General features: G+C 43.4%; 1 protein-coding gene across 1 annotated transcript in view; it reads left to right on the top strand.

Annotated features, from left to right (window-relative positions):
• WBP2 (WW domain binding protein 2) overlaps positions 1-7,830 on the top strand; it is a 30,632-nt gene extending 22,802 nt beyond the window's left edge. The window contains exons 6-8 of the mRNA XM_085891972.1: positions 1,355-1,456; positions 5,268-5,335; positions 7,464-7,830. Of these exons, the coding sequence (XP_085748098.1) occupies positions 1,355-1,456; positions 5,268-5,335; positions 7,464-7,511 (218 nt within the window). The 3' untranslated portion in view covers positions 7,512-7,830. The remainder of the gene's footprint in view (positions 1-1,354; positions 1,457-5,267; positions 5,336-7,463) is intronic.
• The last annotated feature ends 18,604 nt before the right edge of the window (positions 7,831-26,434 follow it).

Genomic DNA, 26,434 nt, shown 5'->3' with positions numbered 1-26,434 from the left:
GCAACCAACTAAGAGAGCAAGCAGGCTTCAAAAGTAGATATTATATCATTGACCACGTACACACCGTCAATCAACTGAAGGGAAAATGTCAGGAATATAATATACCTCTTTGCCATGGTATTTGTAGACTATGAGAAGGCATTCAACTCTGTAGAAACACACTTGGTGCTGGATTCATTACATCGACAAGGAGTGGAAAGGAAATGTATTGAATTGCTGAAAGATATTTACACAGATCGTACAACTACAGTGACGCTGTGCAAATGATGCGGTAAGATCAACGTCAACAAAGGAGTAAGACAAGATGACACGATCTCACCCAAATTATTCACAACCTGTCTGGAGTATATATTTTGTTCACTTCAGTGGGACGATAAGGGTGTCAACATTATGGGAAAAGTTTAACCGTCTAAGATTTGCAGACATTGTGAAAGAAGAAAGCTTAGAGAAAATGGAAACTATGCTTGGGGAACTGGCTGAAGCCAGCACGAAGTGTGGGCTGAAGATGAACATGTCAAAAACCAAAGTAGTAATGACCCCCCTTGTATCTCATGGAGAAGTCTTAATAAATGTGAAACAAATAGAATGGGCAAAGCCTTAGTCTTAAGGAAATGATCAAGAACATCAAATCAAGAGAATAATAAAACTTTGATGGAGACAATATGGAAAAAAACTGAAATATCATGAGGTACCTTACCAATATGTCTGAAAAGAGAAGTTTTCAATCAATGTATTACTCCATCTATCATCTATGGGGCAGAGACCTGAGTATGAACAACATAAATGGAGGAAGAGTTAACAGCGCAACATAATATGGAATGAAATATGTTAGGTATTGTAAACAAAGATAGCAAGACAAATAAATGGATCAGAGAACAAACCAAAACTCAGGATGTCTTGGAAATGGGCAGGCCACTTTATCAGAAGGTCAGACAACAGGTGGACAATAATATGAACAACATGGAGACTCTGGATGGCAACAGGAACAGGGGAAGGTGACGTCTAAAAAGAAGGGATGAAATGGACAAATATTGGGGAAGAGTCAATTGGAACAACAAAGCAAGAAATAGAGAAACATGGCATCAACATGCTGAGGCTTTCACCCAGCAGTGGACTGAAAATAGCTGATGACAACGATGTTCTTCTATGTTAAATTTTTTTAATATATTTAAGCTCACGGAGGAGCTGATTTACCGGTAGTAGTGGGTTTGCAGACTGGCAAAAGATAAAATGAATATTAGCAACACTTTTGTTTGACTGTTTCATGAAATTATTTTGGTGGAATGTTTTTTTTTGTTTTTGTTTTTTTTTTTACATTTTAATTATTATGCTTGAAATGGCTTTTCTGTTTCAGGAGCCTATCCACCAGGCCCCATGAATGAAATGTTCATGCAACCTCCACCCCCTTATCCCGGACCGTTTGAACTTGCCCCTTCAGCTCCAATGGCAAATGGAGGTATTTGGGGTCCTTCTAATATACTGTAAGCCTTGAGATTGGTTAATATTGTGATGAATGCAAAAAATAAAAATAAAAAAACAGATATGGGTGGGTGTGGAGTTTGTCTCAAGTGGTGTTGCATAATACCTGCTTCAGTGATCAGGGGGTAGTAAGACAATATGTGGATATAGCAAGAGGAAGAATGAATGGGAAGTGAGAGGGTATGCTACTCCCTCCAAGTCAGTTTGGTTGGTGGGGTAGGGTGGGAGCAGATGCTTAATGAAGATGCAGGTATTTGGAGTCCAAATGAAAGGGATGGTGGATGACATTTGTGGTGGTGTATTGCTGATGTGAAGCCCTGGAATCATGAGTGGGATTGAACAGACTGAGGAAGGATGTTCCACAAGCAGGAGAATAGTAACAAAGGAGTGGAAATGAGCAGTGAGCCTGGATTTTGGTTGCTTCACAAAGAGTGGGTTACTGGAAGAACTTGAGACCTGCAATGATAAAAGAGCAGTGGGAGCAAACCTCAAGGAGAGGCAATGGAAAACCACCAAGTATCAAAATCTAGCCAAGCTGTCTGCAGTGAGAGATCAGCAGGCCCTATGTTTCAGTCTTTCTTGGAGATGACCATAAGCTTTCAATTCCACAGCATCTACCAGACAGAGGTGTGAAGCAGGGGCACCAGCCCATTACAAGAGAGTAGTGTTCCATTGAGATACAGCCAAAGGCCCAGTCTCCAAGGCCAACTTTTATTTCAGTTGCCCATGAGAGGTTACAGTTGATGATGATTCGCAGTGGCTTGAGAGATTGAACTTCCACTGGTTGGTTGTGGAAAGAAACGTGTGAATTTGTTTGATCCTCCTGAAGACAGGCTGAGAATGTGAAACTTGTCTAGATTGAAAGACTTGTTCTCAGTGAGCTATCAGTATCTAATCCTTTCGTGTTAAGCAGTGATGTAAACATTCTGTTGCTAATATCTCGGTCAGACGTGAAATTGTACGGCATAATGTGGAGTCGTCTATGAAAATGTGAAAATGGGGGGTTTCAAGGCCATTGCAGGAGGTCACTGCCAGGGGCTATTTGTGCAGTTGTCTTCCCTTTCTGATTGTTCATAACACCTTTTAGGAGTATTGTTGTTGCTTAGCACGTGTCGATCCTGTATGATTGGCAAGCTTCATTTCAGAAGGAACTGACAATCGATTTGCTGTGTACAATATGCCGGTCATGTGACAGGTTGGAAGTTTGATCTCTCTCCCTCTTTCACTGACTCACTTTACATGACACCAGATGAATATTTTCCTTTTTAAAATTATCATTACTAGCAAAGAAACCCGTTCTTATGGATCGGGTAATTCCCCCACTTCTGTGATGTTGAGATGAGTATACAATTTGTAAATTGTCACATATGAGTGTGGTTATATGGTCTCGTGGCTCCTGCTGCACAATACGCATTCACGTTAAGTGTTGGGGGTCCTCGCGTGCGTCTCCATGTGGTTCGTTCCAGTTTCCTGGTATGATTACGGCAAGTTAATTTGTGACCTTTGAAATCTCAGCCTTAAACAGACCCGAGTGCAGGGAAGCCATCCCGTATTTGGAGGAGATGTGGTGCATTTGTGCATTATGCTTACATCATGTTGCCATTTTCGGTCGGGCCATTTTTGGTCTTGCATATCTTGTTGAGCTGTTTCTACAGGGTGCCCCACAGAAAACCAGGAAATTTGGTACAGTTTATTTAAAACAAAACAAAAGCAAACTTAGATGTAGTATAAAACAAAGATACACTTTATTTTCAAACAAAACAAAAGCAAACTTAGATGTAGTGTAAAACAAAGATACTTTATTATATGTTAGTTTATTGATATGGTAAAATACGGCAAAATAAATCTCAAAATCCCAAATTTCCTGGTTTTCTGTGGGGCACCCTGTCGTTGCAAAACAAGAGTAGAACAAAGTCTATGGCACACCATCGCAAATTCTCCCGCTTCCCACCTAAAGCAAAGTTGAAAGAGAGTAGAAGATTGTTTTTCTCCACCAAGAATGACTCGATATCGAATTTTAAGTTAAAAAGAATAACAATCTTCTTTTATGACCTTAAGTCCCTCCCTACCTTCTGGGGCATGAACCAAGGTACAAATCCAAAAGATTTTTGCATATTTAATGCGTCCCCAATGTTGATTGCATGTGCAACGTTTAATTAAAAATCTATAAAATGTGCCTGTAATTGCATTTTTGGGATTTGACCTTTTGGACCTCAGGGCCCCAGTGGATGTTTTTTTTTTTTTTTTTTTTTTTTAGCTCACCTGAAACATACTTCAGGTGAGCTTGTGTGATGGTGCGTTGTTGTCCATTCGTCCGTAAGCACTTGCAACTTCTAAAACTGTTGATGGTATTATGACCAAACTTGGTTAAATTATCTTTGGTGTGGTGGAACTCAAGTTTGTTCACAGCACCCTCTCCCTCCACCTATAAGTAGGTCATCGTAAAATTTAAAGGTCCCAAAAGTACTTGAATTTCAATCGAGTCTGGCTGCCATTTTGGATCACAGGAAAACATTTAACAATCTACTTCTCTCAACCTGCTTGACCGATCAATGACAAACTTCAAATTTCTGATCAACTGCCCGAAGGAAATTTAGCAATGAGGTCATTGGTCATGTGGTACGGTGGCCATATTTGATCATGAGAAAACATTTGAAAACCTTCTCTGAAACCACTTAACTGATCAATTTGAAATTTAAAATATATGAACGGCGACCTATGGGAACGTTTGATTAAAAGCCGAAACACAAAATGGCGGCCAGTGACATTATTATACAGAAACTGGGAAATATCTCAAAATGTGAATTTATCGACACCTTGGAATTGTACCTTATGAAATGGGGCTAATTTTGACACAACATGAAGGACATCATCATGCTGGAAGTGGGAAATATCTCAAATTATGGCTCATAGACAGCAGAGATTGCACCGTTGTGAACGTCATGTCAATACTACCTGACCTAAAATGTGTATTCTAAATCCAGCTCTTATATTTACCCTGATCCATCCGTCACTCCACTTTTGGTAACCAGCTAGGTGAGCTGCAGGACCATTGGTTCGTGGGAGCCAGCAGTGTTGATTCACGGGCACCAGCAGTGACCACTATTTTCGTTGTGTCAGTGTGTCTGTGTGTCTGTCTGTCTGTCTGTGACTCTCTCCAGAGCATAGCTCCGTGACCTTTGATGCGATCTTGATGAAACTTGGACACAAGCTAGATATCATGGTCGAGTTTCTGTCTTTTTGTATGAGGGGTATCCCATGCTCCTTGTGGGTGGAGCCACGCCCACTTGAACTTTTTATTAATTTTTTCTCTATTTTTTTTCTCGCAATTTCATTTCCTCGAAGCTGTGCGTTATGTCCATACGTACAAAATATAAAAAAATCCGATTTGATTTGATCAATTTTGACAAAAGAGAGGTTTTTTTTACGGTAGGGCTTCCTCAAAAGCTTCCACTAACTCAATTGTACCTATCATATCGTGGCATTGTTCAATAATGCCCGCGAACCATCTCCGCCTCCTTGCTTGTTATTTTTTTAAAGGGTGGGTATAAAAACTGTGAATAATTGTTTCCTGAACTTTTAGTTGAAGGCAAAGATTTCTTTGTGGAAAGTTATCTCGTACAGATTAGGGGAAAATGGCAAAGGTGAGACTTTTATTTAGGGATTTAATTTAACATGCCCAAAACCCAATTGATGTCAAACATTATGATTTTTGGATGACTTGTTTTACATTTTGCACTTTGTAAATGGATTTGTGGTTAACTAAATGTCATTTATTTATTTTCCAGCCAGTGGAAAGGTTGCAGAAGCTGCGTACTTTGATCCAGTCAACGTTCAAAACGTGTACATGCCCATGGTGAGAAGGCGTTCAATGAAATGACGTCACCACTCGTTTTCTTCATCTCCCATTGATGGTGTCTCATTTTGAGATAATTTTTTATATTTTTTTAATATCATTTTTTCATGTGTTTTAATAACCATTGTAGAATGATTATGTGCAGCAAAAGTTGGTGTGTCATTATGGAATGTGCAAACCTGCAATGGGGAGAACAGGTATACAAGCTTTGATCAGGTTAAAATAACTGTAAGATGAAATTCAGATAGTCAGTTGCTGGGTTCATGATTGCACAGCGGTTACATTGCCTTGTTTGTTGTTCCCATCTTAAGGCCCAGTCACACCTTGACGTTTTAGCCAGCAATGGCAATGTATCAAAATGTATGTAAAACGCTGGCTTACGCTGAACTTTTGATGTTTTTTTTTTTTTAAAGATTCGGACGTATTCATAACGAGTTGGTCATATGCATAACATATTAGTAATGGACTTTCATGGACATAACATAACATATGGACATAACATATTAGTAATATAAGACAACGTTTCGTTGTCTTATAGATAACTTATACCAACGAATGCTTAGCCTGTTGTAGGCGTTCACAACCTATGCCCAACGATATTCTAACTTATGCATAGCGCGCTGCATGTATCGCCGACGATCACGTGGCGTAGCCTATTAAAAGGCTGCCGCACAACGATTCAAATCATAACCGCCGGAGAAATGGAAGTGTCAACATCGCAGTCACACCTTGGCGATCTTGCCAGCGTATGCCGACCTCTGAAAAATGCGTCTAAAACGCTGGTGCATGTCGAATACGTGAATAGAACGCTAAAGTACGCTATCATATGTCGTAGTAAGTGGAGTACGTCTTGTACTTTTAAACGTGTTAAACATTTTACGACGTACTTGCTGTATGCCTCACATGTTCCGCATGCGATGGGAATAAGTTGTACGCACGATATGCGATCGTTGGCACACGTTGACAAAAGTTACTTGTAAGTTACTCGTAAGTCGAAACACGTCAATGTAATGGTTAGCGTCAGTGTTCCAGATTCCCTGGTTTTTTAAATTTTTTTTTTCTTCGGTGTGACAATGATGTTGACACCGATTTCTAGTGCGGTTATAATATAATATAATTAATAGGCTGCCGCTCAACGATTTAAATCATAACCACACTAGAAATCGAAGTGTTAACATCACCGTCATACCGAAGAGGAAAAAAAACAAAAAAAAAAACAGGGAGTCTGGAACACTGACGCTAACCATTACATTGACGTTTCGACTTATGAGTACCTTACAAGTAACGTGTGTCAACGATCGCGTAACGTGCCGACAACACGTTACTAATAGGTTAGAAATAAGTTTCGGGTACGCTAAATATCACCTCGACGTGTTTCGGCTTATGATTAACGTCTCAACGATCGCATAACGTGCCTACAACTTATGGCCAGCATTGCGGAACGTGTGAGTCATACGCTGGCATAAGTCGTAAAATTTCAAGCATGCTAAAATTTGAGGACAACCGCAAAGTACAACGATGAAAGCCAGCGCAGTACGACGTATGGCAGTGTTTTTCAGCGTGCTCTCAATGTTTCCAAAACTTACCCATTACGTATTCGACGTGTGCCAGCGTTTTAGACAAATTTTTCAAAAATCGGCATAAGCTGGCTAAAACGTCAAGGTGTGACTGGGCCTTTAGCACTTCACTCGGGTTGCTTGAACCCCAGCCAGGTTCCAAGTCAATCCCCTGTCACTTTTTCTGATATCTCCTCCCCTCCCTTCTTCTACCACTGTTCTTGATATATATGTAAAAGGTATACTGCTGTCTTATTTATGCAATTTGGGAGGGTGGTTGAACAATGTTAAATTGAGAAAAGTAAAGGAGGGGGAATGTAGATTGTAAACTTTTGGAGCGTGTTGGTGGGGTAGTTGATAATCCTTTGTACATAAATGTATGCAATAGGTTAGAAATAAGTTTTGGGTACGCTAAATATTACCTACCTACCTACATACTACATGTAATTGTATGTAATTTTTCCTTCATGTTCCTGGGATTGTCTTTTTATATTTATATATTTAAAAAAAAAAATTGTTCTGACCTTGGAGACAAAACCCGTTGTCTTATTGTCTAATTGTTTGTACGACAGGAGCAGCCCCCTCCATACACACCCCGAGACGAGAAGAAACAGCAGTGAAATGGCAACAGATGTTTTACAACTCCAGTCTTTGCTTTGTGTCCATTTTGTTATCCAATCCCATATCATTTAGCTTGTTGTAAATTGTCACTGCTCTGTTTTATTCCACCTGAAACGTTTGTGGGAATTTAAGAAATGGGTGGGAGGTTGGGGGTATTTGTATTTGTTTGTATGAGCGTATTTGATCGGGCAGGCACGGGTGGGATACTGGGTTTGATTACAAGTTAAATTGTTTATAACTCGATAATATAATTTGCATTATCGTGTCATTTTGATCATTTCAGTGTTAATATAATTGCAGTATGGATGTCTAATTTTACCACACTAATTCAACTTCTGTTCTCCAATGTTTTTGTGGTTTCTTTGGTTTTTATTTTATTTTATTTTCTTTTTTCGATGTATGCTCAATATAAACCTTGAAAGTAAAACAAATAAAATGAATATGTAATAATATGTGAGCATGCATATTTTTTCTTTAATTGCTCAACTGATTGTTACAAAATAAACGTTTGCGATACAATTAGTTTTCTTGTATTTGTTTGGATTTTGTGGGAAAATGTGATGAAAAAAAAAATATTTTATTTATTTATTACCCTCGCCAAAGGAAAGGGTATTGCATTTGCGTCTGTTGGGTAGTCGATCTAGTCGAAAAAAAAAACATTTTGAGATTTGTTCTACCCTTATTATCAGTATTTAAAATGGCGATTTCGATGAAACTTGGTTGGTAGGTTCATACCATGACCTAGTTGTGTGCAAATGAGAACCGTTGCTATGAACACCACAGTTGCCCAGCAAAGGGACTTTGAAATTTTCGAAAAATCATAAAAAATTAATTTTTTCGAAAATCAAAAAACCGGGCCATGAGCGACTGGGCAGTACATTCATATTGTCAAAAATTTCCAGCCGGATCCTATGAAAACTGTCAGAGAAGATAGACTTTGAATGAACCCTGGTCGAAAACAATAAAAAAACGAAGTTCGTTATATCTCAGAGACTAAGAGTCAGATTTCCATGAAACTGGTATGGTAGGTTCATGGTATGTCCTAGTTGTGTGAGAACCGTTGCTATGGTCCCCTCCGTTGCCTAGCAACGGCTGAAAAACCTCTAAATGTGGGGGTATTTTAACGAAAAAACAATCTGCAGAATTAACCCTTGAAGCTGGAATCATGAATTTTCTTGTGCTTAATCCTCAGGTCATTCCCCATCGAACGGGCCATCGCGTCAGGTTATATTGGGTAGTCGACTACCCATGTCCGCCTACTGGCTTGTTTGTCTGTCTGTCTGTTTGTCTTTGTCCATCCGCACAGAACTTTAGTAGTGTTCTCCACAACTGCTTGTCGGATTGAGACAATTTTTACCATTGGTGTGACTACTCATGTCGAATGTTTTAATGATAATTATGATGTCATAGGTCCTGTGCTGTGGCAGCTATTTTGGAAAAATGAAAAAAAACTTTGGACCTCTATCTCTGAAACAACACCAAGGAAAAAATTGAAACAGCATATGGCAATGACTCCTCATGAGGAATGTGATTTTTTTTTTAATGACATCACAGGCACCATCGTTGCACATGAAGAACGCCACATCCAATCAGTATGAACATTTTGAGGGTCATCTTGGGATATAATGGTCCACATAAAAAAAATTCATGATTTCATCGGTCATGAGATTCGGCAGCCGTATTGTTTAAAAAACCTTCAAAAATCTCTGAAGTGGCTGAACAAATTCAGGCAAAACTTTACTCGTATGACCACCTGTCCATGAGGAACAAAAGGTTCACACACGATGTCAGAGGTCACATGGTTTGGCAGCTACATTGGATTTACCTGAAAACCTATAAAAAAAAATCTCCAGAACGGCAAGACAAATCGAGGGGAAACTTCACACAAGTGTTCCCCAAGCCATGGGTGTACAAGTTTAAGGAATAATCGATCGGTCACATGGTTTGGATTGAAGAAATTGGATTTTGGATTGAAGAAAAATATTAAATCTCTGGAACCGCTACATCAACCGACGTGAAATTTCACATTTATGATCTAGTGGTGATGGGGAATACATGTTTTAAATTTAAACTGGATAGGACGCATTATGTGGCAGCCAGAATTATTTATTTTTTTGATGTGGGTTCTTTAAAAAAAAAATTTGATTTTTTATTTTTTTTTTAATAAAAATAAGGTTCACTTGGCTGTGCCTGTTTGGGTTTGAGGGTAGAGGAGTAGCAGTTGAAATGTAAATCCTATCCAGGTTCCTCCTGATGCCTTCATCTTTGCTTTTTGCTTGTTTGGGTTCCTTCTGATTACTCCAATGCAGGACTGCACCTATTTGGTCTTCCATTTGATTTGAATTGAATTTATTTTAATCACATTCTCAATTCAATTGAATAATAATGAAAAATGGCATGTGTGAGGGTCAGGTGTCCGATCAAAGCGGGGTTGCATCAAAACAGGACGTTTTTCTGAGATATCAGAAAAAAATCACTTTCAGCAGTTATTATTATTATTATGCAGTTCTAATAACTGTATGTCTTATTATTATGCAGTTCTAATTACTGTATGTCATTATTATGCAGTTCTAATTACTGTATGTCATTATTATGCAGTTCTAATTACTGTATGTCTTATTATGCAGTTCTAATTACTGTATGTCTGATTATGCAACACACCAGTACACAAACACCACACAAAATACACCACACAAAAGCAGTCCTGGCAAGGGTCTGCAATCTCTGATTGCTCTTTTTCTTGTTTCTGTAATGCAGTGATGGCTGATTTCCAAACAGATGGAAGATGACCAATGGTAAATGGCAGGGTGAAAAGGGCAGAAAGAGGAAGCGCAAGAGCAGCAGGGCAGGTTTTTGGGATGTGAGCTAATGCTGTCCGGTCCAGTTGCAGAGTTAGAGTGAAGGGTTGCCAGAAGCTTCCACCTTCTCAGGTGCAAAAGACCGAGTCCAGGAACAGTTGGTATTGACTGGGAAGGGTGGGTACAGAGTGAGAGTTTAGGGACAAGATTTGGAACGAAACAGCATTGAAGCATTCGGCCTTCTCACAAGCAGTCGGCTGTGGTGCCATTTGAAGTGAGGCAAGGGATAGAAGGGGAGCATACACCAGAGACAGTCTTTACAAGGTGCCACCAGGTTTTCGAGGAGGGAGAAAAGTTTGAAAGTTTACTCTTGAGGTTGGACAGATGTTTTCTAGCTCTCCTGAGAGTGGGCATACACTTGTTGCAGGCTTTGTGGAATGATCTGAGATTGCTGTTACTCAGGTTTATCTTCCAGGAAGAGTAAGCAAGTTGTTTCAAAGAGTAATGCCTCACCACAGGATTCATTGTACCATGGGTGGGAAGAAAAGTATGATTAACTGTAGACGTAGATGAGATGGATCTGTGCATAACAGAGACAGAGACAGAGACAGAGACAGAGACAGAGACAGAGAGCAGGTTTCTGTGGAATAATTCCCAGGCTGAATTAATATCCGAGCCAGGAGATGTGGGAGAACAGTCCTGAAGGGAGATGGCTGCTTTCAGTCATCGCCAGTCTATCTGAGCAAACTGCCAGACTTGCCGGCACTGAGGAAGCTATCTGAGCATAGCCAGAATGACATTGACTCTCACAAGTATATGATCAGATGAACCAATTGGAGCAGAAGAAGAGCAGTAGACATTTGCAGGGAAGTTAGTTATCACCAACTCCAGAAGGAAGGAATGTACCATTGGGAGACATCCAGGTTGGAAAGTTCACAGATTGACTCCATCTCATGGAGTCACAGAACACCTTTGCCGAAGTGCCATGGCTGGTGAGAGAGATACAAATATTTGTCATAGTGACAGCCAACACGTGACTTTTGAAATGACGTATGAATGCTAAATGAGGCTTTTGGCGCATATGTGGTGTGTGCTTATTTTCATTTACTCTGTTCTACTCGTTGGGCACTGTTAACCTGTGTTGCTCATGCGAAATCTGTAATTAAAATTATTTTAAACGTAATTTTAACATTTAGATGAACGATTGGCAATTTGGGAATGGTTAACCATAATTGCTCTATTCTTAAATGCAAATCGGACTCATGGAAATACGAGAAATATAAGGTGCAGATTCTGCAGGAACTCAAACCAAATGGTGGACCCAAATGTAAGGTGTTTGCCTTGGAAATGCTCAGTCACATGGAGGATGATGAAGATTACCTGAAAAAGCTCATGTTCACAGAGGAAGCTTGCTTTCTTGTATTGGAGAGTCAACCAGCACAATGTGAGGATCTGGGGCTCTGAAACTTCCCACATGCCCAATGAACACATATGCGACTGTCTAAAGGTCAATGTGTGGTGTGGACTTCTCCATGACCGCTTGGTGGGTCCATTTTGCTTTGCGGAGGATACAGTGACCTCAACAATTTACATGAACATGTTGGAAGGATTTGCCTTCCCCCAAATTGAAGACTTGCAACCCGATATAATTTTTCAACAGGACGGCACTTCCCCTCATTAGGCCTTAGTGGTGGTGGTCGTATGGCAGCTGAGCTGCCAGGGTAGCTATCATTTCTTGAAGTGTGACTGTGTCGCTGATGCAGTGCCCCTCTACCAGTACACACACGAGAACTGGTACTCATTTCGCTGACCTTGGAAGGATTACAGGCTGAGTCAACCCCCTGGTGTATTAATTCAGTGGCCGACGGGGCTTGAACTCAGGACCCTGGGATCCCAAGCCACCACCCTTACCACTGAGCCAACACCAGGCTGGGCCTTAGTCATTTGAGCCATTCTGAATGAAAAAATTCCAGGTTGCTGAATTAGTGGAGATGGACCAACTGCCTGGCTCCCATGATCACCAGACATACCCTATCCCCCCCCCCCGATTTTTTTTCTGTGGGGATTTGTCAAAGATGTTGTCGACAACACCAAGGTGTCAAACCTGCAGGATCTTTGTTCTCAGATCACAGCTGCATGCACACTAGTGGACGCAAACATTCTGAGCCGAACATGGCAATAACTCGTGTCCCTCCTTTATGTCCTGCACACGACAAATGGAGCTCCCATTGAAGTGTATTGATAACGTGCACAAAACTTTCTGAGTTTCTGTATCATATAAACCAAAGGGTATCATTGTATCATTTGTGGTTTCAACTATTTTAACAACCAAAGTTGTCCAGGTCTTTTTGGAACACCCTGGATGTTCGGCCCCTCCAATGGACTTCGTTGCTCAGGGTGTCTGCGCATCTATACCAAGCATTCTGGGGCAGACTACGGCATTTCAAAAGTTGCGTATTGACATGGTGACAATTGAAATCACGACATATCAGGAAGAGTTGGGATGAGTGGTTAAAAGTTGGTCCATGTTGTCTGAGAGATATATAGATGGAGTCGTCACTGTTTGGAGGACGGTACGACACAGACAAACAATAGGTGGGAGCAGTCGTCACAGCCATAGGTACTCCATCCATCCATCCATCCATTGTGACCATACTCTGTGGAGAGCATTGGTGCTGCCTAAGCAGTCTCCTTGGCTGTTGGGCACAATGCTGGACGGGTCACCACTTCGACACTGGATACCAGGAAGCTGCCACTCATTTTACCGACCTCAGAAGGATGACAATAGGTACTCCTGGGGATTAAAAGGCGTAAGATCAGTACACGGACAATGAAAAATTGAGTTCCTGATGTGAAGTGCAACTCTGCCGACAGGGCAGGGTTCAAGCCAACCAAATTGGAGGAGACAATAGCCAGGGAGAGACATTGAGAAGTCAGGGATTTCCTGGAGGAAGAAGTGTACCTCCCAAAATCATTATCTTGTAAGTGTTTCATTCATTCAGAGTTGAGGATGTTTCAGAACAATAACTCTGACAGTGAGGTGCTGACCACCATTGCTGCCTTCCTCAAGCCAAATAATAGTAAGTTGCAGGCCATGATGAAAGAGTCAGTAAACTCTCTTATCGCACATATCAAGAGGGTTGAAAGTGAACTTCGCAAAGCTGTGGAATAAGAGAGTCACTGCATTCTGGAATTCGAGCAGAAAGATCAAAATCTCGAACAAGGAATGAAACATATGGAGGAAGAAATAAAACAATTGAAAAAAGGAGCACAATAACATCGTGAAGAAATAAACAAGGCAGAGATTCTCCAGACATAACAACTTTATGATTGTGGGAATAGAGGAAACAATGCAGTCTCAAGTAGAGGATCGCATCAATATCGCCGGGGGAGATAAATTTGGCTATACAGCGAGCATTGAATGTGCTCCTCAAGATGGCACAAAAGGCAAGATACCCTGCCACATCCTTGTGAAAAAGCTTTCCTATCGGCACAGAGAGGAAAACATAAAAGGAACAAGAAGGGTTCTTAGTGGAGAGAATTTTATCATTGTTGATGACACGCCAAAGACTGACCTGGAGGAGAAGTGGAAATGGGCCAAGAAAGTACAAGGAGCACGATACAACACAGAAACAAAACTTCACTTTTTTCATTGGCAAGTGGAGGGCAAGTGGAGGGCTACCTCATATATATTTATATATATATATATATATATATATTTTTTTTTTACAAAGATTGTGATAAGTTGTACCACAGCAAGCCAATATGTTGCTGCCTGACCCGGTAGGATGTCATTTAACCTTCCCTCAATATCCTTAACTACCGCTCCTTCAGAACTGCACACAACTGTGAATCGGACTTGATTATTATAGTTTTGTACCTGATTAATTGCCCCATTCTATCAATTTTTTCTCTTTTTGGCAGACATTAAAATATGTCAATATATTTTACCTAGAACCACAAATGTATTGTTATAAAATGTAAATATCAGCAACTGAAAATGTTAAAGGTGCAAATATAAAATCCATCATGACTCTAATAAGCAGGGATTGAAATAATTATTATGCGGAGAGGTTCAGCTCACTTTGCTGAATTTATTATATCTCGTAACGGTACGTACGCACTCTGTGTTCCAATGTTTTTGTGCCTCTTCTGTTTCTTACTATTGTTGGGAAATGTACAGCGATGTGGTTTTTTTAGCTTTACACTAAGACTTGTCAATGGAGTATTGGAAAATATTTTAAATACACACACATGAAATGAATATTTGATTAATGTTGATTAATATTCTCCCTTTTTGCTCTTTCGATAATGATGAATTTCATTCCATCCAAATGCAACATAATGTTTTTGATAATGTTCCCAATATAAATAAATATGCGTCAATTTAAAGAAAACGTCACAGAAACCGTTGATTTGAATCCCGATTAATCTGGATATGATTTTGATGAAAATGCTCAAACTGATTTGTGAAATATTTCAAATTATTCCACTGAAATTCAGTCCTGCATTTTAATACGAGAGGTGGAAGTAAAGGTTTAAAGCAATTCAATTCATTTCTTCAAAGGTTTCACTCAAATTGTTCCATAATAGGCTTTCTAATATGCCTTGTTTAATTTACCTACTCTCTGACGAGAACTGAATTGCAAATAACAGGAAGAATAAACAAATTCCTAATTCGTGCCTGAACCTACAGAGGGCATTGTATGAGCGACTCAGCCGCAGCCTCAGCCTTAACCAATGATGCTACAGTCCTGTGCTGCATTCAAAAGAAGGCAAGACTGCTCATTAATAAACCAACTGCAATTACGGATTATTCCTCACCTTTAATTGACAATTTGTTTTTTTTATATCCAACCATTCCCAGAAGTTGGGATTATTCTCTCTGACATCTCCAATCATTTCCCAGTTTACGTCTAAGCTTCAATATTGATGAACTGGTCTTCTCATTTACATGCAAATAGGTATACGTGAAAATTTACTCCAGAAAACTTGGCTAGATTTAAAAAACAATAAACTCGCCACCGCTGACTGGAATGTGCTCCTGAATGAAGACGATGTTGATAAATGTTATGAGAAATGTATGGATATATTTATGTCACTTTGTTAAAAAAAAAAAAAACATCCCAAACAAAAAATGTAATAATTCAAATTATAAAAAGGTACCAAAGAAAGCCTTGGGTTGCAAAATCACTGTTGAAATCAATTAATAGAAATAATAATTTGGATTAAAAAAAAAAGTTCTTGTAGTCGGCGGACTCGTCCCAATTGCCCAGTACGAATCCCAACAAGCCAAGTCAAAGCGGTCACACCAGCCTACTGATTTGAGCGCTCTGAACAGGGTTTCAAGCCTGTTTGCTGCTTTACTCTATTCAGGTGGAATGCCTGAGCCAGTCAAGCTACAGACAAAAAGGTACCGTGCACCTGTTTAACAAAATGACCGATCTGAGATGAGATCAATGGACGCAGGTACAGTCTCATACTCGGCGCTAATTGCGCGAATCCAACCTGTTCTTTAGCAAACATTTATAGCTCAGGTAACTAGCGATCAAAGCAACTCGAAAACTCAAAGACCAAGTGGATTTGTGAGAGTGGATTTACAACAAAAACGGTGGGAATACAAAAGAAGCAACTCAATTATCTATACCAAAACCCATACATGCCCTGAGTAATGAATGATCGGCAGATCCTTAATTACCTAATCACTTAAGGCCTCATGCACACCACAGACGTTAGGACCAGGGAGAAATTATGAGACTGAAAACACTCAAGGCTGCTCCTGATGGGAGGCAACTCGTCCTAAGTGGAGGTATTCCTGGTTAGAAGTCCAGTTCTTGCTGTAAGCACGGGCAAGTATGAGGGGTGAGTAGGCATGGCCTGCAGTGGGGGCATTTTGAAGGCTGCAGGCAGATGCGTCCCATGCCGCAGAGAAAACCCCAGGAGTCTGAGTGCAGGTTCTCAAAGTTTCCATGCATCCCCTCCCCACACTCTATCAGGTGTGCCCCCACCCTCGGTCTGTGACGTCACGAGCCCCACCCTCACTTCGCTGCCTTTGGCTGGTATCCAAGTCTGTGGGCAGAACAACCCCCACCCCTGACCTTTCACCCACTTTGATGGCGTACTCTCTTTGTCATGGTGGCATTTTCTGGCTTTTAGTAGTGCCGACGAGCCCCACCTGGTTGTGTGAGGTTAGGGAGGAGTTGTGCCCATATTCCATTCTGCTTCTCTATCCTCACATCTTGTTGTCTCCTTCTTCCCAGTTGAATGATTGCATCATATCTTTTGTGTAAGTCTGTGTAAGGGGAGAAACCTACGTGATAGGGGTAAGTCTGCTCTTCTGTGCCTTCTGACTTTGCTTGCTTGTAAATACCTTTATGCTTTGATGATTGCTTGCTTGTGAAATAAAGATTGTTGTTGGTTGCTTGTTGAACATCTTTCAAATCTGCCTTGGTTGTCCTTTCCTTCAGTGGTCTGGCATAGCATGTACATAATAGATACACAGGAAGTTTTTGCTCCACCGATTGGCTCAGCGATTAGCTGCACTCACAGTTCCACTCAGCCATAATAAGTACTTGAGTGCACATTTAGGGCGCAGCCCCTCGTTGAGGTCATTCGGTTTCCAATAGGTAACATGACATCGAAGGCATGAGGACCCTGTTCGAGCTAATTATCCCAACGAGCGTCCGCGGTTAAGGCCCAGTCACACCTTAACGTTTTAGCCAGGAATGTCAACGTATAAAAATGCACATAAAACGTTGACATACGCTGAAGTTTTGAGGTTTTTATTTTTTAAGTTTTGGTCGTATTCATAACGTGTTGGTCGTATGCATAACGTATTAGTAACGGGCACAGAACGTTTCGTTGTGTTAAAGATAACTTATACCAACGAATGCTTAGCCTGTTGTCAGCGTTCACAACCTGTGCCCAATGATAGTTTAACTTAGTCATAGCGCGCTGCACGTATCGCCGACGAACTCGTGGCGTTCTCTGTTAAAAAGCTGCCGCACGCAGATTTAAATCATAGCCGCCTGAAAATTGGAAGTGTCAACATCGCAGTCACACCTTGACGATTTAGCCAGCGTATGCCGACCTATGAAAAATGTGTGTAAAACGCTGGCACACGTCGAATACGGTATGGGTAAGTTGTGTATACGTTAGGAGCACGATGATAAACAATGAAGTACGCTGGCATATTATGTGGTACGTCTAGTACGTCGTGAAATTTCAAGCATGCTGAAAATTTTACGACGTACTCGACGTATGGCTCACAAGTTCCGCATACACTGGCATAAGTTCTCGGCACGCTCCGCAATCGTTTATACACGTCGGCCACACGTTACTTGTAAGTTACTCATAAGTCGAAACACATCGAGGTAATGTTTACCATACCCGAAACTTAATTTTTAGCCAACGAGTAACGTACTTTGAACCTATCAGTAGCATGCTTTGAACCTATGTGTAACGTATCTCAAACGCACATTGGCATATGTAGACGAATTTGATTGACGTCTTTCAGACGACTACAGAACTTACTGAACGTGTTTCTAACTTACAGCTACCGTATAATGGCATATTGGCAGCGTTTAGGGGAATTGGTATATACAAATGGGCTTCACAAGAGGAACCCGTCAGTGTTCCAGACTCCATGTTGAGTAGATGTCAATGTCAGAAGCAGTGGCAGTAGCAGTAGTAGTAGTAGTAGTTGTAGTAGTAGTAGTCGTAGTTCGAGAGAATTTAGTGATGTCGATGTTATTAGTAGTAGTAGTAGTAGTTCGCGAGAATTTAGTGATGTCGATGTTAGTAGTAGTAGTAGTAGTAGTAGTAGTAGTAGTTCGAGAGAATTTAGTGATGTCGATGTTATTAATAGTAGTAATAGTAATTCGAGAGAATTTACTGATGTCGATGTTGGTAGTAGTAGTAGTCGTATTACTTTCAAGTAACGTGTTGCAAAGTGTGAACAACGTTCGTGTAGCGTGCTTACAAAACGTTACTCATAGGTTAGAAATAAGTTTCGGGTATGCTAAACATTACCTCCACGTGTTTCGACTTATGAGTAACTTACAAGGAACATGTTTCAACGTGTGTCAACGATTGCATAACGTGCCTACAACTTATGGCCAGCGTAGCGGAACGTGTGAGTCATACGCTGGCATACGTCGTAAAATTTCAAGCATGAAAAAATTCGAGGAAAACCCAAAAGTTCAACGTTTAAAGCCAGCGTACTACGACATATGGCAGTGTTTTTCAGCGTGCACTCAATGTTATCAAAACTTACCCATAACGAATTCGACGTGTACCAGCGTTTTACACAAATTTTCCAAAAATCGGCATAAGCTGGCTAAAACGTCAAGGTGTGACTGGGCCTTTACGTAACAACCCATCGGACCGCAGAGTTATCCATGGCCTCGTGGCCTCAGGGTTAGAGGGCACTCTCTTCCATGCCTTTGGCACACCATTTCTCTCCATTTGCTACTATCATCCTCATGAGTTTTTCAACAGGTTGGAAAGTCTGACTTTACTCCATTTAACTCAACATAACAATGCAAATGGTGACTGGCTCTTCTTTCTGCTCAGCTCAATTTCTTGACTTCTGAAACTCACAAAAATTCCCAAAGATCCGTCTCTCTCGGAGACCACTCATTAACGTGAGATGGTTTTAAAGATAGAAGAAAGTGTAATAATATAATCAGACCAGCATGCGGGAACGAGCGCCAGGTCTTAATGTATCGCCATAGAACAGGAAGTCACATCCGGAGATCCCGTACTACTAGATTTGCAAGAAGTAGTAAACGCACATCTTTCCCCTCCAAACGCACATATGAATCATCATCTAAATGGATGTAAACTCTGAGTCAGCCTACCCTTATTTACAGACACTACATCAAGATTAGCAGAAGGGTAGACAAACTTTAGCAAATCTGAAAATAACAGAAATCAATTATCTAGATTTCCAGAATGCCTCCATGGAATCGAATAAGCAGTTTGAGAAAGAAATAAAAAATTGCATCACATAGTCTTTAAAATGTTCTGGACATCTCGTGAGACGAGAAGAACGTCAGGTGTTCGCTGTGCTTTCCTGTGAGGCTGTGCTGTGCTATTATGTAGTGAGGTGAAGTGTGCTGGAAGCTGTGTTTCTGGCGGTGGAGATTCTGGTGGAGAAAGTCCCCCCCCCCTGTTGGATCTCCTCCAGTTGTGTAGCAATGGGGAAACAAGCCTCATCTGTGCTGCGGAAATGCCTACACAGTTCCGATGGTACATGTGTGTTCTGCTTATGGCTAATTACGTTATGAGTTTTTGAAGCCTTTCAGGCTTATTTGTTGGGAGAGATGTTCTGAAAGTACAGCTCATACTTGTGTTAATGAGAGGCTGATGACGTGTTAGTTTTGGTGAATGTATTAAGTCATAGTTCCATCATGGCTGCTCAATTAGCTGGTGTTTCTCAATCATTCCCAGCAATCTGGCTACTGTTAGAATGCGCCCCTCTGGAATGGTCATGATAGGAACATGATGTATGGTGTTTCGCTGTAACGACCGCCGGCTCTCAGGTCTTGTTTCATTGAACGCAAATGCTGTCCCACGATAATAATGGCATTAGCTCGTTGACGCCTCAGTCGTAGAAGTGTTTAGCTCACTGCTGTCACCGTATCAACAAATGCCGTGCATCAGCCAGAACTTGTGGTTTCAGGGCCTGATCCCTAGATAGCAATTGATCTGAGCCTCCTGCCCATTGACAGCTGTGCTGGATAGTATGGAAAACCTGCCAGTGGTGTGTTCTGGTAGGACAGCAAAATCAAATGGGTATCGTGGCCATCCTCGAGGGCTTTTCTGATTCCCTGCTTGATCGTGTTCAGATTGTCCATTAGACTGAGGATATGTAAGACTTGAGGTCGTAATCATGAACCCATTCCGAGGCGAATTTCCTTAGCTCGGGACTGACAAATGGCATGTTGTCCACAAATAACTCATTGGGTATGCAATGTCTGGCAAACACAAACTTCAGAGCTTCAACAACATGTTTTTCAGCGAGCCCACAAATGCGTATGGCTTCAGGATACTTGGAGAAATAGTCTGTAATCAGGAGGAAATGCTTCCCGGTGAAGTAGAAAATGTCCACTCTTAGTTTCCACCATGTTCCCAGGGACGGATCATGTGGACTCGATGAAAATGACCCTTACGTCCACAGTTACATTATTTGTCGATGGCAGGGCAGTCATGGTCCCTTCTCCGCTGGTATCACATTGAGGGCTAGTTTCCTGTTGAGCCTTAGCTTGACAGGCATTATCGTGAGATCCCTTACTGCGACCACTGCGTCCCGTAAATACTGCGTAATTATCACGAGCACCGCATCCCATAAACCTAACGACTCTTCCGTGCACTGAGTGTACCTCCAGCGGCATCTTGCACATTGACTGTATTTAATTGTGTGTGGCTTGCTTCGGAAGCTCGGCAAGTATCCACGGCTTTGGCAAGGTCCAGTTCTTTTTCACGTAAAAGATGCTCTTTGCAGATCGGTCATCCAAAAAACGATTTTATGCCGCTGATGCAGTGCCCTGTATTAGCAGTACACTGGTACTCATTTTGCTAACCTCAAAAGGATGACAGTGTTGTAGAATTCCCGCCCGTCGGCGTTCAAACGACCGCATCCAACCAATAGCGGTCGCTTCACCCACCGAACGGACAATCCAGTCGCGGCTTTCCGGATCAACGCCGGAAACCAGCCACGGGTGTGTTTTTAACCACACCACCACCTTGTTCGCACTCAACCCGCGCCACAGGGTCCGATCGCCAAATCTTCGATTTACCTAATTATTCGCGTGGGTAGGTTACCGAGAGATTGTACCTCAACGGGACCGCTTGGAAACGAGCTGCTTCAGCAGCTCGCTTCCTTTTGGGATAACAGAGCGGGGTATTATCGCGCAGTCCCATTGGACCCAATCACTTTACCGGCTATTTAAAAACCAACTATATTCCGAGTGCAAGATGGGGCAGTTCAATGAGGGAATGGACGCAACGAAAAGGTTTACATTCACACAAGGACATTTATTATAATAAAGCACGTATGCAATTAAACAAAACAAAACACGTATGCAATTATACAAGCAACAAAAGCACGACAAAAGAACTACGACCGTCTACTTATTATGTATAGTCATTTGCACTGAACAGCAGTTCCTACTTATTAGACAGGCCTACGGACTCACGTACGCGCGCGCGCGCACACACACACACACACACACACACACACACACACACACACACACACACACACACACACACACACACACACACACACACACCCAAGAAATGGTGGCAGAGGCCTTTAATAACGCGCTTCAGCTCGGAGGACAGGTGAGCTGAAACTCAGAACCTATCTCGAACCTCTCCACCTCGTGTGGTCTTCAAGTTGTTCGGACCCGGGCACCCGCGAATCCTCCCGTGCTTCTCAACACGTGCTGGTGAGACGAGGCGCCGATCCTTCCCGTCGATGCGTCGCTTCCCGAGGAACCACCTCCCGCGCTTCTCAACACGTGCTTGTGAGACGAGGAGCCGATCCTTCCCGTCAATGCGTCGCTTCCCCGAGGAACCACCTCCCGCACTTCTCAACACATGCTGGTGAGACGAGGAGCCGATTCTTCCAGTCGATGCGTCGCTTCCCCCGAGGAACCACCTCCCACACTTCTCAACACGTGCTGGTGAGACGAGGCGCCGATCCTTCCGGTCGATGCGTCGCTTCCCCGGGGAACCACCTCCCGCGCTTCTCAACACGTGCTGGTGAGACGAGGCGCCGATCCTTCCGGTCGATGCGTCGCTTCCCCGAGGAACCACCTCCAAGAAGAGGCCGATGAGTCGCACCAAGCCAGGAACCAAAATGGAGAACAAAGAGCTCCACGAACCAAGAAGAAGAAGAAGCTACCACTCGCAGCTCGAGCCGAGCAACCGGCTTAACTTCCTTCCAAGCAGAACAGCTCGAAGCAAAAAGCTCTCCCGAGCCAAGCAGAAGCCGAAGCTCACGGAAGCATCAAAGCAAAAAGCCTCCAAAAAGCCTCCTCCCGAGCCAGGCCTCAGCCGAAGCTCACTGAGCCAGCCAAAGCAACAAGCTTCCGAAGGCCTCAACCCTAACACAAGCCAAGCAGGACCCGACGGTCTGCTGAACGGCTCCCCTCAACTCCCTTCTCCAACTCTGCCCTTACAACTCTGCCCACGAACAAAAGAAAAAGATTTCCTCTTATCCTTCTCCCGCCCTTCCCCCGATCCCGGCGTGACCTCATGCCCTCGTGCTCCATCCCCCGCTCAGCCACGGGTGGGAGGGAGTTGTTGACATCATGAGTCACGAGACGGCAGGGTGGTTCTTGCTCTTCGCAGAAGAGGGGGAGGGATGTCTCCATTGTTCGTTCCTAACTATTAAATCGATCCGCAGCGCATCTAGTTGATTTCTTAACATTTAAACAATGAAAGGTGAGCTATCTCGGGAACAAGCACTTATTGACATAGCTGACTAAAGGAACCTGTATGTTGTGTGCAATCAAATTCCAAATTCGTAACAACAGACTGAGTCAACCCCACCTGTTTTTAATTCAATGAAAAAAGAGAGGCTTGAACTCAGGGATCTAATACGATAAACCAGCCACCTTAACCATGAAGCAAACCAGGCATTTGCCCCTATAACTCTGCTTTTTCCATGAACCTTGATAGTTTTACAATAAAAATGAGCCAACTTTACCTTGCATGTATTCCGGTTTGTTGCATAAGGGCACGGTAACAGAAAGAACATCTTCAAGGACATCAGTTTGAGGAATACATTTTTGGAACAATCGTTATTCAGAAGTTTTTGGAACCCCATAGCATTAGATCAAGGTGATTCTTATTGCAGATTAAAGTTTATTTGTATGGATTCTTCATTTTAGAGGCATCGGTTGTACTCAATTTGATGTCTTTAAAGGAAAAAATTCATCAACACCATTTATAAAAGCTACCCTTAATGATCACCGATTTGTAAATTCCTATGAACACAACACACCTGTGCCACACCTCATGGTAAAACCACCAGCCATGATCATCATATTGTTACGAATTCTGGCCCGCATGGCGTGCGATCGGCCACGTACCTCTAATGGCGGCCGCGTCGCTCACCGGACGGACAATTCAGTCGTGACCCTCCTGGAACTACCGCCAGGAGCCAGTCACGGGTGGGGGTTTAACCTCACCACAACCCAGTCCGCATTCTACCTGCGCGAAATAGGGTGAATCGCCGAATGTCAATATACCTAAATACTCGCGCGGATAACCTACCCAGGGGTTGCACCACGCCGCAGGTCGGCTTAGGACAAGAACCGCTTAAGCGGTTCGTTCCGTGCTACAGGGATAACCGAGCAGTGTTATCGCCGACCTCGACGGTTCAGATTCTTCTTTACTCGGGTGTTCAAAACCCACGACTCATTCCACGATGCAAGATGGCACTTTCAATGTGGTGAAAGGAGGACGCGACAAACGGGATACGTCGCACACAAGGACATTTATTATAAAGCACATATTGCACACACAACACAAGCAAGGAATCATGCACGTATTTATAAGCAAGGCAAATAAAAAGCAATACAACCGACTACAATGAGAATGTACATGCACTTAACAGTTGTTACTTCACAGGACACGGTGCCACAGCATGCATACAAAAACAACAGGAAAACCCTCCCCATAGGCAGGGAGGTAGACAGGGTTCGTAAACCTTTATGGTCGTGGGCCGTGGATGACCGAAAAGGCCCGCGAGACCGTGCTGGTTACCTGCCCCCTCGAGGTGTGACGGTGGGCAGGTCGCGACGCCTTTTTCCCATGGCAGCTAGCGTAGCCGCGCCTGCTCTCGGGCCTTTGAGATGATGTGGTCGGTGGGTTCTCTCCGGCGTCCCTCGCCAGACGCGCAGATTTGCACCACACAGCCGGCAGGGCTGCGCCTCCCGTCTGCGTCTCCGAGGTGTCGCCCGGACTCGCCACCGGCCCGCGCCTTCACCGACAGGTCGCCCAACGCCAAGACGAGAGAGCCCGACCTCGACCACCAAGATAGAGCTCGAAGATGAAGGGAGAGGATGACGTCCACCAAGAGAGCGAGTAGAATCCAACACGACCCCGACAGAGAGAGTGAGCCTCGCGCGCGGTCCGCCTTATATAGTGTGGGGCCCCGCCCTTCGCTCCTCCTCATTTTCGGCTCCACCCTTCTTCAAGAAGGTTCCCAAAAGCGGCGTTCCCTCACCCCGACCGCCTCACGCTGCACGTCCACCAATCGGGGGCGAGCCGCCTAACCCCACCTCCGTCACACTCGTTGGAAAAACAGGCGGGAAAAATCCACGTGCCCATCGGAACTCTTCTAGTTTCCTTTTGCGTTTGACGGTTTTCAACGCAGCTTGTTGTTTGCGTGGAGGTTTGTTGAAAATAACAACAGAAAAAGAAAAACGGCTATCTCAAAGAGTCGCAGCCCGCTAAACAAGAAGAATCCCCTTCAAACAACGGTGGGGAACCGGACGGTGGGGACCTATCTGCACATAAACTTAGCATCATAACTGATCTAAGGACCCTTTATGGTGTATTGCAAGTCTTCACAGCCGTAACACTACCCCCTCCCTTTTTTACTGACTCGTCCCGAGTCGTCGAATTTTCATGTGCCATCATGTGTAAGCTCTCCCCTAGTACGATTTACCTTCGGATCCCTGAGTGCGACATTCAGTGTATTCGTGTCCCCAAAATAAATAACCTACGGGCTGAGTAACTAACGAAACAAACCCACTCATACAGACGACTTAAATAAATTGCCGGCGCCAAGACAAACATGCCGGGGGTGCAAAACACGTTTACAATTCCAACTTGACAACATATAATTTTACACTACCCCATGGCTCAGGATCTATGGACTCTGTGGAAAAAGAGAGTAACAGTCACAAGCAGGGAGCCAGGCTGCTTACACACAGTCCAAGGCGTCCCCCTTCTTAAAATGAATGCAGTGAACAAACAAACTGTGCACGGGCCGCCGGTGCAGTCCCATGTTGCAGCTGCCATCAGGGCAGTCCCTGCAATTTGCGCGAGGATCCTGGCGCACATGGTAATAAACAGGAGGGGGGAATGCAAAACAGAACGGGGCAGCAGGCATGGGTCAGGGCAAAGGCAGGCAGGCAAGGCATGGCATGACAAAGCCGCTGTAGCAAACACAGCCGGCAGATGAAGTGGCCGGCACAGGCCTTGCAGCAAAAACAGCCGGCAGACGATCGACCGAAACAGGACTTGCAGCAACAGCCAGCAGATGACGTGGCCGGCACAGGCCTTGAAATGGAGGTTGGTGGAGGGAGTGCGGTGGTGCTGGCCACTCGGAAGGCGGGCTCGGACCTACCCGACTATCTCCCTCCCAACCTATCACCTTTGCCTGTCTCTGTCCATACCCACCCCCTTAATTTGTCAAAACCAATTTAGCCCCAACTTATTTTTTTTGTTGTTTTAATTTTTACTTCCCTTCTATAATTTTGGCTCCTAACCCCCTTTATCTTCCTTGTTCGGCTAACCGATCGTCTCCTAGCCTCCTCCAAACCCCTACGTTCCCTTCCCGGAGGGGAATAAGGGAGAGCTAGCGTCCTGTGTCGAGGCCCAACGAAGCCTCAGAATGGCCTCCTCAGATTTCAGCGATCTTAACCCAAGGTGGGTCCAGCGGCCCACAACGAGAGCGAAGGGATGAATGGTGCGGAGGGGTACACTTCCTATCGACCCTAACCATTTATTCCTTAAACTACCCCGGGGCTTCGAACAAGCGCCTCTTGCTTAAACTACCGGTTCTAACAACCAAGATTCCCGTCGCCTATGTTGGTGTCCTCTCAAATTTCGGGCCTTGCCCCCCAATTTTCCTTCCGTGCCCTCACACGGTCTCATGGCTGGGACGCGTGGCTCCCTTGGCAGGAACTACCCTCTGCCGATTCCCCAATGATGGCACCCCCGGGCACGACACTGCCTCCGAGCTTACCAGCTCTCTAAACACCGGGGAGTGCCCTCTCTGGCAACTCCCCCTCCGATGCCCACGTGGTGTGTTGGCGCCCCGGGTCCCTTTCCGAGGGTCGCCCGTGCCCAGTACACTGCCCCCATGGCATATGGCG

Source organism: Eptatretus burgeri, chromosome 8 (genome assembly GCF_056783735.1).
Source record: "Eptatretus burgeri isolate ZD-2024b chromosome 8, Ebu_testis_v1, whole genome shotgun sequence".
Classification (NCBI taxonomy): Eukaryota; Metazoa; Chordata; class Myxini; order Myxiniformes; family Myxinidae; genus Eptatretus; species Eptatretus burgeri.
Note: the sequence above shows the minus strand (reverse complement) of the source record. Positions and strands in the feature narration are given on the sequence as shown.